Source organism: Molothrus ater, chromosome 8, assembly GCF_012460135.2.
Source record: "Molothrus ater isolate BHLD 08-10-18 breed brown headed cowbird chromosome 8, BPBGC_Mater_1.1, whole genome shotgun sequence".
NCBI lineage: Eukaryota > Metazoa > Chordata > Aves > Passeriformes > Icteridae > Molothrus > Molothrus ater.
This window is the reverse complement of record NC_050485.2, coordinates 23,030,914-23,043,952: the sequence shown is the minus strand read 5'-3', so window position 1 is coordinate 23,043,952 and position 13,039 is coordinate 23,030,914. Positions and strand designations below refer to the sequence as shown.

The 13,039-nt window shown below is 45.5% G+C and overlaps 1 protein-coding gene across 2 annotated transcripts; it reads left to right on the top strand.

The window, feature by feature from the left end:
* Positions 1-1,483: 1,483 nt before the first annotated feature.
* C8H10orf95 (chromosome 8 C10orf95 homolog) lies at positions 1,484-11,916 on the top strand. Of its 2 annotated transcripts, none has more exons than XM_036385841.2 (2): positions 1,484-1,591; positions 10,316-11,916. In XM_036385841.2, the coding sequence occupies exon 2, from the start codon at positions 10,380-10,382 to the stop codon at positions 11,055-11,057; it is 678 nt and encodes a 225-aa protein (XP_036241734.1). In that variant the 5' UTR covers positions 1,484-1,591; positions 10,316-10,379; the 3' UTR covers positions 11,058-11,916. The 2 variants fall into 2 exon arrangements, with proteins under 2 accessions (XP_036241734.1, XP_036241735.1); XM_036385842.1 differs by lacking the exon at positions 1,484-1,591 and adding an exon at positions 3,480-3,514.
* The last annotated feature ends 1,123 nt before the right edge of the window (positions 11,917-13,039 follow it).

Here is a 13,039-nt window from a genome sequence, read left to right as displayed (position 1 = left end):
CACTTGAAAACCTCCAGGGATGGCAACTCCACCACCTGTGCAACCAATTCCAATGCCTGATCACCCAAACGAAAAATATCTAGTATTGAATCTGAATCTCCACTGTCCCTCTCACTGCAGGCATGGTAGAAGAGACCAGCCTCTGCCTCGTCACAACCTCCTGTCAGGGTTTGTAAAGAGCAGTGAGGTCTCCCCAGAGCCTCCTCTTCTCCGAGGAGCATGTGCCAAGCTGCAGAACAATTTAGTGGGAACAAAAATATATACATGGCTGCTTCAGAAGGTGGGGCAGTAATCCAGCAAATATCCTGTCTCTGTTCTTCGTAATCAGAGACTTGCATTTCTCTCCCATGATTAATTTCCATTCATCCTGTGTATTTCAGAAAATAGGGACTATTATTGTCCATTATCATTTAAGATCTCTCTGTGGCTCTTTCTCTCAAAGAAGCAACTCCTATGTTCAGCATATGTATCACCTTTGGTCTCTCACTGCAACAGTTGCTTCCATTAAGCTGTTCTCAAATTTCACCAGGGGAAATTTCACCACGAAAAATTGAAGCAAAAGCCAATTGCTGTGCACAGAAAAGTATTATTGCACACTATTACTTGCCAATGGTTTTGCACATTAGGCTTACTAGCAGCTTCTTAAGCAGGTTATTTTTATAAATTCCTAGAAGCCAGACAACTAATTGTAATCAACATGGTTTGTAATTAAAGAGTGATTTGTAGGTATTTAGCTTCAGCTATTGAGATCACCTGCAGCAGAGCAAGGCATAAGGCACTAATCAAATAATCATTTAGTTTGGAAAAGACCTTTAAGATCACAGAATCAGTAAGTATCCCAAAGGAGCTGCACTACTGCTGCTGTTGTGCTGGGTGATGATGAGCTGACCTTACAGAAGGAGTCACCTATTTAAAACTCCTGTGGAGATTTCTGCCTGTAAAGGTCTAGCACAGTGCAGGTGCTTACAATAACATAGTGTTGATGGGAGCCACTGATATGGCTTCTTACTTAATTACAACCTGGATGAGCTGTGAGTACAAATACCAGCTTAGCTGTAGCTGAGTGTGAGTAAAAAGCTTGGGGGGAAGTAGCACTGAGAGAAAAAAGTGGAAGGTTTATTTTTGTAGTGCTTAATGGGGGCTTCTTTTCTGTGTCAGTTAGTCTGTTGCTTTAAAGGCTACAGTTCTTTAAGTTTTACTGACTTGAGAAAGAACCCGAAGTTTTGGTGAGTACTTTTGAGGTTTTTCCATGCTGGCTTTATGTGCTGATTTTAGCTGCTTCTTTACCTGTATCCTGTATTCTTGTTCCTTGTCTGAGCATGTAATGTAATTGCTGAAGGAATGAGCCTCCTGTTATCATCTTAAGGTATAAGGCATGTTCAGACAAGTTTTGCTGCCTTAGTTACCACAGGAAAAGCTTCTATTAGGTCTAATGCAGTATCTTAGGGTATCTCTTTACTCTCTGTGTGTCCCTAAGGTACTTGAGTGAAAAAGAGCCTGTGGAAAAAACCTGCTTTCTTAGGATCAGGTTGTGTATCCTACTGCTCCTTGGTTAAGTGAAGGCATTCTCCTGGTTGTCTTTTCTCCACATGTGAGTACACATATGCCCAGCAAATCTCTCTCTATGTTCTGCACTTATAGACTGGGCTGTTTTGCAATGTTTCTGCAGTTATATGCTATCTTTAATGTTTGCAGTAGCAGAGCAGTATGTGACTGAGATGTTCTGTATTTTGCCTGGCTTCTTAAAAACACAAATCCCTTTGCAGGTGGTGCCATTTTCACATCTGCTGTTTGATCATGTGGGTGCCCGTCCATGTACAGTAGCATAACTTGGCTGTAGTATTGACTCCTGCCAGTGCTCTACTCTGTAATATTCCTGGCACCACCTGCTTGTGGAAGATACTAATGTAAATCATTGTTGTTGTGTGATGAGAGGCTTTAAACACTTTAATTTGGAAAAAATGACACAGAAAAGCCTGAGTGATTGTATTCCTGGAAACATAAGATTTTCTTTTGATTCCGATTTTAAAAAAATCAATAATGTTATTTGTGAGCTATGTTCTGTACATAACAGAAGGTAGTTGGTTGGTTTTTTTTAAAGTTATACCAAAGTTGTAGATCAGCAGATGCTGCAGCTGTCTGCCTTGGGGATGCAATAAGAGCAGTATTTCCATGGGTAGTTCTAGCTCAGATGTTTGAACTTACACTAGAAATGCAGTGTGTATTGCTGTTGTAACAGAAAACTCCCTTATATGCCAGAGGGGTATGTTGTATGTAATACAACCCCAAAGAGCGGATAATCTTTCCTGTCCTACTGTTTAGGGTGTTGACACTCTGGGAAGATGTAGTGTAAGTCCATAAGATAATGCCTTCTGTACTTCTGCATATCCATCCTCAATGCAGGATATGTGGGCATAGGATCTATTTAAAGGAGAAAGAGTTAAAATGCAAATAGTTTTCTGTGACACTGGTGTTTGTCAACAGAGGAAACCCACTGTGGGCACAACCTCCCTCTGGAGAACTAAGCTGTATCATCCATTAACTCCTTTGCAGGATATCAGGAGACTCTCCCAAGAGCACTTCAAGGACAAAGACTTGTAATCGAGCAGCTGTGAGAGTAGGGTGCTGTGGAAGTACAAAACATGTTGTTCTGTTATGCAAACTGTCTTTGTGTAAGATAAGAAAGTCCTGGTAGGTAACTGGAGCTGGCTATGGGAATTAAGGCTGGAATTGAATGATTTGTCTTGGAGTGTGTAAAGTAAACAATATATAACCAGGAGGAACCAAATAATTATGGAGTGTCTGAAGCAGCTCTTGCAGGGTAAAACCTTTCAAGGCCACCTGCACCATATCAGTAATACCACGTAAGGCTGAGATTACCAAGGTAACGATATCAGAATTGTCAGGCTTAATTATGGATGTGGCAAAACTGAGGAAGAAATAATCTGGGTGGATTGGCTGTTTGGGAGGAGACTGAGGTAAAGAAAGCATGAACGTGGCAGAAAAAGTGGATCCTGAAATTAGAGAGTAATGTATAAAATGAGACAAAAGTGAGATCAGCTGACTGAAGGATTGCAGGTGTCTGGATGATAGCAGAGCCTGAGGACTCAAGCTCACAGGAGTGCTGAAGTGATGCTCCTTGAACAACCTGCTGGACTCTACATCAGGTCTATCCTGGAAAGAATTGTTGTGGGAGGGCAGAGCAAAGTGGGGTAGATGTGCATCCTAGTGCTAAGTGCTGTGGGAGGGAAGGGTGACTCAACAGCATCATGTGTGGTTTGTAAGACTTGATTAGTAGCTTCATAGCTGTGTGCAAAGTGGTATAAATAGCCCTGAGATGCTACTGGTGCATTAAGGAGATTATTGGCTGTTTAGTTGACTTATTGGTGTGCTTGATACAATTAGTGCCCTGAGTCTGTTCCCTCAACACTGTGATATGTAGGGGAATAGTTGGGCAGAAGTCACAGCTGAGGGCTCAACCAGGACCTTCTCATTTGGAAGCTTGACCTACCTGGTACTGAGATCTTTTCTTTGAAGAACATGTGTGGATGGAGATGATGGGTATCAGATGAACTCTTGAGTGAGAGGAGGAGCAGGTCTGTGCAGGCTGTGTTTTAACATGGAGGGGATCCTAATGACTGAATGTTATGAAATACACATTAAAATATGCTCAACTAAAAAAAAACAGTAGTGTCTAGATACACAGCTGCATCTGGGAAAGGGTTTAAATGAGAAATAAAATGGTGGCTGGGATACTGAGACATAGGACACAGATTTGAACTTCAGGTGAGGAAGACATCTGATGTAAAGGGTGCCTGCAGTGGCTACTGGGAAGATAGGAATGGTGGTGGTGGAAGCTTTAATAACACAGAAATTAGGCTAAGCTGAAAGGAGAATGTGTCAGAAAAAGAGAAACTGTGGAGTATCTCCAAAATGTGTCCTCTGGTGCAGCAGATGCATGCCCAGGGAGAGGCTGAATAGGTGACAGTGTCAGGATCACCTTGGCAGCAGCAGGGATGTTTTCTAGAGCCTTGCCTGCTGATGCAGTCACCCTATGGTAACACTCATCATGTTTTATTCTTGGTGGCACAGCTGTTCCAGAGCTGCTGTGTTACCCAGCAGCTGCAGTCAGAGTAGGAATGGCTGCTCCAAACCTCTCTGTCACCAGTGAGTTGCATTTGACTGCTATTTGAGCAGAGTTATACAGGAAGGTGGTTTTTGGATAACAGCTGTCAAGTAAAGACTTGCTCTGCAATGACTTGGCCATTTCCTGGTGTTTTGATTTCATACGGAGTCTGGGCTTTGCACAGACCTCAGAAACAAATGCCAGACCCACACCAGACTTGAGTGCTTTCTGGGAATGTTGCTTTGAATAGCTGAAATGGATCTATTCCCTCTTCAAAGGGCCTCTGTAAGGGTTGACTGACTGTAGTATGCATTAGCTGCTATTTCCAGAGTTACCAATGCCAGCTGGAGCTCTTTTCTTCATGGTGCACTAGTAACAGCAGGGTGAGACTGGTGTCTTCTGGCTTCAGAAGTTAAATTCTCCCCCTTGGCTGAGCTGAAGGGATTGTGCATGGAGCTCTTGTATCAGCTGTGCTTGTGGTATTCTTCCAGTTGGCTTGGGCAGTGAAGTAATTCCTGATATAGAAAGGAGGTGAGAGGAAACAGGGTCAGAGCCCCAGCACTGCTGGGAGAGTTCCTCAGACTGGGTTAGTGATGTGTGGAGGCTTGTTCTCTACAGCACTGATTTGTATTGCTGTTAATCACTGCTCTGTAATGGTACCTTGAACTGGGTGTGATGCAGTCACCCCTTGTGCGAGTATTTAACACTTCTTGGAGTACTTTCCTGGGGCTGACTTTCTCTTGCAGAGTGTACCAAAATGTGGTGCTATTTTATGTTTGGGGGGTGAGTGGGTTTCTGTTAAAAATTCAAGTTTTTCCATTATTTAGCAGCACTAGTATGGGAATCTGGTCCTCTAGATAAAAATGAAGGCCTGAAAAGGCCCAGCTTTTAACAAGCTTTTGCATTTTCCTGGAATTCCTGTGTTGCTGCCAGGCATGTCTGGCTAAGAGAAAGCATCCCATTTAGGAAGGCAGCCAGGTGCCTCTGTCCTAAGGATCAGTACTGCTGGTGGAGGATCAAAGTTACTGTGTTGTGGCTTTTTGTGTACTGCTTTCTCACCTCCCCAAGAAGTACTTGGGAGTCTTCTCCTGGGTAAGTTTTATTGAAAAGACTTCAAATCAGGCATGACCTTAAGCTGGCAATAAAGGGATAGAAGTGATAAGGAAAAATATGAAACTGCTTTGTCGTGATCTTCTCCCACGCACTATCTCCAGCTACCAGGATGCTGGATAAGTGTGTGGGACTGACACCAGAGTGATGGAGGACAAACCTTGGCTTAATAAAAACATTCAGTTTTAACATCTCACTGTAAGCAGTCCTTGAAACTGTTTTTTTTTTTCTTTTTTAAAAGTCTTTACCAAAGCTTTGTAAGGTGGCAACAATTCTGCAGACTCTGCTCGAAATGGGGAGACTTACTGTAAATAACTCATTACTTCTTCATCCTCTTGGCTGGGGGAAATTGCTGCTTTTGCAGTATTCATCCCTGTACCCTTGGGAGTTGTTACAGGGCAATGACAGGAGATCTGTGGTTTTTTGTGGGGTGGGGGAGGAGGTGGAGGTCAGGAAAAAAGCTAGAAAGAAGAGTCTGAAAGCTTGAGTGCTGGAACAGAGGAAAGGGTAACTTAATGGTATCTTCATTTGTGAGCTGATCACAGAGCTATGGAATGAGGTGAGAATAGTCTGGGTTGAGTGTTACAGTAAATTAGATGGTCATGTCCTCTCCCATGGGCCCAATGTCTCCACAGTTGTGTTGGCTTGCAGCATATTCCCTGAGGCAGTATCTAAACCCATCCAAACTGCCAGCCTGACCTGGGGACCCTGCTTCTGCTGGACAGAGGACTTGGTGAAACCAGACTCTCCAGACAGGTGAAATATTTGTATGAAGATTCACATGTTGGGTATTGTGGCACAGCTGTGTGTTGGTACTGCCCATGATACAGGCAGGCTCACTTCAGTCTCTCTCCTACAGAATGTGAAGTTTGGCATGAATTTAATATTTACTTTTTTCTGTTTTCTGTAGCTCACAGTGGTATCTTGTGTTCCAGAAATACCCAAAAAGAAATCTCACCAAATTCAAAGCTAGCCAAGGTGATAGTAAATCTCTACTGCCCTGAGATGTTCAGAAAAACCATGGTCCCCTGTATTTTTAGCAGGTAATTTCTGCTGCTTTAGGTACTAGGAAAGCCCTACCAGACTTGGGCATTTCTGTTTTGGTGGTTTCATCACCTGTAGTAACTGAGAGGACTGAAACAAAAGCTTCTCTTATCAAATGTCCTCTCTAGTTTTGTATTGCAAACATTGCTTGGTTGTTCCATAGCAACTCTATGTGGGGCAGCTGGTGTGAAGCACACTTTGCTTGGCAGGCCTTTTTTTGGGAGCTGTGGTGTCAGTCCCCTTGACCTCCACTGAGATGTTTGAGGAGGGAAAGGCCCTGCCAGATGACTGGGCCAGTGGGTAAGGGAATTGCTGGAGTCAGCTCTGGCAAGTCTGGGAATAGTCTGCAGTATCATGTTCTCACCAAGAAGAGATGACAATCTTACGTTAATTTTCTGTCACCATCTTTGGACTTTTCTTTTTGTTGTGCCTGGTGTCTCATTCAGCAACAGCCAAGTGGGATCTGAACCCTTTTCCAGCAAGGTGAAAACTGCTGGAAAGGCTTAAAAGGAGAGGCTGCCTTGTCTCTTGCTGTGTTGGCCCCTTGTTTTTTCCTGTTGCCAACTACTGCTCTGGATGCCCTGGCATGGGGAGGCTTGGCTCCCAGGCACAGCCTGCTGTCTGTCCATCCAGGCTTTCTGTCTGTGCCACCAATACCTGGCATGTATTGATGGATGTCAGTGGCTCTCAGGAGCAGGCAAGCATTTAGCAGAGTTCAGCTCAGGCTTTACTGTCTGCTTTGCCTGTTCCTGCTCAGGACATTCAAGTGCTCAGTTACAGATGTGGTGATTTTTAATTTTTTTTTTTTTCCCCAAGGGATAACAGAGCTTGAAGGTGGAGCAAAGGAGGGTGGTAGTCTGAAGAGACAGATCAGCTAGGATCCCCTCTCCCTTTCTGGTCCTGTAGTTGGTCCTGAAGAGTTGGAGGCTGTCACATATTTACTTCCAAGACCAGGCCAGCCTCTGGCTGCTGGTACTGGAGAAACAAGAGAATAAGAGCAGGTGGATCATAGCATGGTTTGAATTGGAAAGGACTTAAAGATTATCCAGTTCTAACTTCTCTGCCATGGGGAGGGGCACCTTCCACTAGACTAGAGCTCTCAGAGCCCCATCAAGTCTCACATGGAATGCTTCCAGGGATGGGGCATCCAGCTTCTCTGGGCAGCCTGCTCTGGTGCCTCACCACTCTCACAGTAAAGAGTTTTAATTTCTAATATTCAATTTGAATTCACTCTCCATCAGTTTAAAACTATTCCCCTCTGTCCTATCACTGCTTGCTCTTGTGTAATTCTCTTGCCAGCCTCCTTGGAGGCCCCCTTTAGGTACTTTAGGTGCTATAAGGTCTCCTAGAGAAGAGGAAGGGGAGAAGAAACTGGGAATTGGACTCCTTCTTCAAGTGGTAGCACTTGATGTTGGTTTTTGGAGTCGGTTTTCTTAAGCATCTGATTAATGATGCCTTCCAGCCATCAGATGGCCTGACAAATGATCACCTTCTGGGCAAACCCTGTTTTCCCTGCAGCAGTGTCTGCTTTTACTTCCTGGTAACTGAGGGATTGGGTCGGGCAAGCTGGTACTGGTGTTCTCAAAGCCCTTTTCTCCTGTACACGTGGATTTGTCATGCTGTAGCTCAGCCTGAAGGTCGGTATGAACAACAGGCAATTGTGTAATGGTGGGGTAAATCGCATTGTCAGCCCCTGGGGGCACCAGGGTGCTGCTCTGCAGGGGCAGGGCAGGAGCATTGTGCTCCTGCATACCAAAACCTTGTTGCAACACACCCGAGCATTCGGAGCAGTGCAAGCCAGGAGCTGGGGCTCGGTGCCTCCGCAGGTAAGACTGTGGCTGGGCAGTCTGAGAGCTCTGTGCTTGGGAGCAGGCAGGGGCAGGGCAGCAGCTGTGCAGGGGGGCTGGCAGAGGCCACCCAGTCAAGGCTTGTCCTGACAGGTTTGCAAACTTCCTCCGGGGCTGGAAGTCTTGTGTAGGCTGTCAACACACTCCCCCCCCCCGGGTGATCTGCTTCCAGGGAAATGTGTTGGCTTCTGTGGTAGGGCATGTGATAATGCTGCCCTGAAGCACTTCTAGCCCTGCTTAATCCTCATCTTGTTTCCCCTTCTTATCTGTTCAGTTTGCTTCCTCTTGTGGGTCATCCTGATTGTCTTCTTCTGTCCTAAGACACGACCTTGTTCCCCTTATCTTTCTTCAGTGTAAAATCAAAGCAATTAGTAGCTGTGCTCAGGCTGCCTTGTGATTAAACCCCCAGTGATTTAGATGGCCTGTCAGTCCTTCTCCTTGCAGCTGCCAGGAAGACCTGGGAGCAATGATGCTGACAGCAAAAATGCAGGGTGCTACAGAAGCTTTTGAGCAAGAGCTGGTCATCAGCTAGATGTGAACAGCTTCTCCAGAGTGGTTCTTAACTGGCTTGGAGCAGCACGCTGACCCAGCAGAAGGGGTGTAAGCTGGGCTTGCTTTATTTCATATGATGGATGCAATAACTGCACACTCTGCGCAGACCACTTGCTCTGAAATACAAGCACTTTATAAAGTGTGGATCTCAAAAGGAATGCATGAATGAGCTACTTAAAGAGATGCTGAGACTGGTTTTCAAGATGAGACCACTTATTCCACATGCCCACTTTATGCTGCCATTGACATACAACACCCCTTTGGATTTTTGTGGTCATTCTGAGCAAGTTAGGCAAGTAGGTTGTGAACTTTGTTTAATTTCCTCCTATCTGAGGGGGTGATGGTTGTGATGGGCTTTGTCTCCAAGGCTGCAAGTCTTGTTTAAGGGTGCTTCCTAGTCTTGACTGAATATTTCAGTGCTGTTTTGCTGTTCCCTTTGTGGAGTGTAGGTGTCTACCCCTGAACCCATGGCAAAAAAAAAGGCTTGAGCTAGTTAATGTACATTATGAACCTCTAGGAAAAGGAAGAACTTGTGCTAGCTAAAAAGAAAAAAAAAAACATTTTGCAGTACCCAGCATTGCTTGTGTCAGGCAACTCTTAGGGGACAGCTGAACTTTCATCTCTCTTTCTTGGTTAACACCTGTGGGAGAGGCAACTCTAGTTAAGGCAAGAAGAGCCCACAGGATCTGAACTCTGTGGGGAAAAAAAATCTAGTTTGCTGCCTATAGTCCTATGCATGATCTTTTCCTGTCTCTGATAGCAAACTCTTAAAAAAAAAAAACAAAAAAAACAACAACCCTATGCTATATACAGCTTCCTTTCTGGCCCTAGGGGAGAGGATAATGAGTCATGGGAGGACATTGCTTCATGCCCTGGAGGGTGCTTGGATAACTGGCAAAGGCAGGCTAGGAGCAAATTCAGCTGTAGGTCAGAGTTGCTCAAGGTAAACGCGCACTTAAACGTGAATGGTAATTAGTGAGACCAGAAGGAGAAACCTGCACATGAGAACTTGTCAGAGGAAGTGTAGATGTGCCTGGATTTTGCTCTAGAAATAAACAAAAGGTACAGCTCTTGTTTGCTTATCAGAGTAAAAGCAGGGCTTTGGGGGGATGGGGAGAGTCAAGGGCAGCTGAAGATCTTTTTATTTGTTTAAGATTTCCTTGTTTGGGCAGGACAGCAGTTGACATGACTGCAGCAGGGTTGGGCTGTGTTGCCTCTTTCCTTTCTTTGCCCGCTTGCTTTGTTTCTTTCCCTTGTGCCTGCCTTTCCCACTTTCATGCCTGCTCAAGGGCCTCAGCTCCTTGCAGTGTCTTGCTGCCTCCTAGCACTGCAAACTCAAGTCATGAGGATACGAGGCTGACTCTTCTGCCCTCAGTGGTCTTTATGTCAGCTTGTTCTCATCTTTGCAACTCAGAAATGTGTGGGTTAAATAATGTCTTGCAGAGGAGCTAACAAGCAGTCACTGGCAATGTGGCTCACTTATTCTTGGTAGGTTACTGCTCCTGCAAGCTGTGGGGAACTCCTTATATTAATTATTAATTAGTTGGTATGCTTACAGTGCGAGTGTATCTCCTTATTCACCCCAAAATGTATATAACCAGTATAAATTGATTCTCTTCCCCTTCTGTCCTCACAGCTTTTGAGACTTAGCAACTGCTCCAGAGAAGTGCCCCCTGTGTAAAACCCCAGGCTCCTGTACAATGTACCAGTCCAGCTTTGTGCCACGGGAATATTACCCAGCCATGATCCCACCTTCTGCTTATACCTACCCACCACTGCGGCCTGGGAGAGCAGAAGACACATCCAGATCTGTGATGTTCCCTCCCATCATCCACATGCACAACTTCTACAGTCGACCCATCACTTTTGTGGTGGACAGGAACAGATACCCTGACTATGCAGGAGGTCAGGTGGAGTATCATCATCTCTATAGTGCCTCCAGTCCCTATATCCATCCATACCACAGCTGGCACTTCCCTCCTATGGTCCCTATTCCTATCTACAGCCCCTATGCGAACTACCATCCCTATGCTGCCTGCCAGAGGTCAGATCAGTATCGAGATACGTGGCCAGAAGGCTTCACAATGAGAGGGGAGCTTCAATGGGGGAAGCTTGGAAAGGTGTTTGGGCCAAGGAAAGACCTCCCAGAATTTGTGAAGGATGATCTCCGGAGGGTTTATGGCACCTACCCCCGGACCAATGTTTCCATATCCTATCGGAAAGGGGAGTTCTTGGTTAAGGGAGACCCCAAGACAGAAGACCAGGAATATGCAGTGGAGAAGAAGGTGATCCAGCAGGCTGTGACCCCCAGTGCCAGTGAGGCAGATGACAGCAGTGAGGACCGGAACCGTAAGAAGAAAAAGAAACTGAGACCTTGAGGGAGTCAGATACCCAATGGACTGATGCTCCAGTACCCTCATGGGAGCCAGTTGGCAGCTGTTTTTGGTGTGGTTGGCAAGTAACACAAGCAATGGATGCCACCATTCTTGTTGATTTCTTTTAACTGCTCCCCATCAACCACAATCTTATGGCAGATTTACCCTTATTGATGCATAATGTCCACCCTGTGAAGAAACCACATGACACTGGACTGTTGGGTCAGCTCATTGGTCCTGGTTTTAAAATGAGCATTTGATTTCCACTGGTTTGGTTAACTGGTCACAGCCTGGTGGGGGATCTCCAAACTGCAGCTCTTGATCAGAGAAGATGGGCTTCTTCCTACCTTGTCCAGGGGAAGGGCCTGTAAGCTGGTTCTCTCCCTGGAGCGATAAAAGCTGAATTTCCTTCAGGCTGAGGGCAGTGCAGGTCCCAGAGGACACAGGGGTTCTTGAACACTCTGAAGAACAATTGTCTGCATGTCTTGTCACTGCTGTTTATGACCATATCATTGTGCTTTATCACCATGTGAGGCCTGTGCAGCACTTCCCTACACTCTGGTGTCCCCATCCTCTTACACTTGATACTGTGGTGCTCATTTCTCCTGGCCACATGTCCTTATTGAAACTGCTGTTGAGGCCCTGCTCTGGGTCTGACTTGGCTCTTGTTGGAGGTGCTGGCTCTCCAATGAGGTTACTGGAGCTGTGTGAATCACAGCACTTCCATGGCTTGGTGGTTGTACTGGAAGAGCTGTGCTGGAAGTCTGGAGGGCTGTGAGGGGCTGGGTCTGACTTACTTGCAAACTTCTAAAAACTTCTACCTTTTAAATGACTATAAACAATAAAAAAAACCAAATGCAAATGTTTATATTTCTGATTCTTAAATACCTTACATCAGTCTCTTTTGTGAACAACTTATGATCAAATCTGACACTTTTTTGTGAAATTAGGGATGGCTTCTGCTGTGGTTCATGCCCAGCCATGGTGCCTTGTCCCACTTGGCAGTATCCTGCCTTGCCCTAGCTTATTTTCTGTCAGCTTCTGTAGGGACCAGCAGGAACTTTATAAGCATACAGAAGAAATAGGGGACCCTCTCTGTCACCCTGTAGTCTCCTAGTCTCCCCCTGGCCTCACACATGGGAGGGAATGGGATGTTATGAATCTGCATAGCAAAGGAGAGACTGAGGGTGAATGAACTTGGAGGCCTTTGGTTGTTCTGAATTGCAATAAAGTGAAAGCAAGTGGCTTTTCTTTAATTTTTTTTTCTTCGTTAGTGCAACAGATTTTGTTTAACCAATTGCCAAAATGTCTCAGCAACTGTCTGCATTTCCCCTTCCCCATTTAGCTTCTTGGAAATGTGTTAACTCTGCTGCCAGACAAAGCTGCAAGAGGTCTGAACCAGAAAAACTGCTGTAGAAACGTTGGACCAAACTGGTGCTCTTTGGCTGTGTTGCAAACAGTGGCAGTGGGACTTGCTGAATGTGCTAGAAAAGGCCTCCATTACTGACAGCTGGCTAATAAGTTATGCTTCTGCTTACCTAGTATAGGAAAAAGGCAGCAGTTCCTGCTGGGTTGGTTGGTTGTTTGTTGAGGTTTTTTTGATCTCTTCCTTGGCTGAGCAGGCTGTCCTACCTAGCTAGGGATGTGCACTTAAATGCCTGCATTGGTGGTACACTCCCTGTCCTTCCAGCAGAAGAAGCAGCTCCTTTGGGCAGTGAACCCAAAGTTCATGCATTGGATCCTTGCACAGTGGTTCAGCACCTCAGTGGGGTGTGGGAAGGAGCTTCTTCCCCATCCCCTGTAGCTGTTGTGGGACACAGCTGAGCTGTTGGAACTGGATGCTGCCTGCCATGGGCAGGGGCTGCTTTAGGTGAGATCCTGGAAGAGGTGCAAACTAGCTCTTCTAGGCAAGGTGAGGAAGAGCATGGAGTTTGCCATATAGTGATTTTGAAATGCTACATAAATTACAAGGACTTGCACAATAA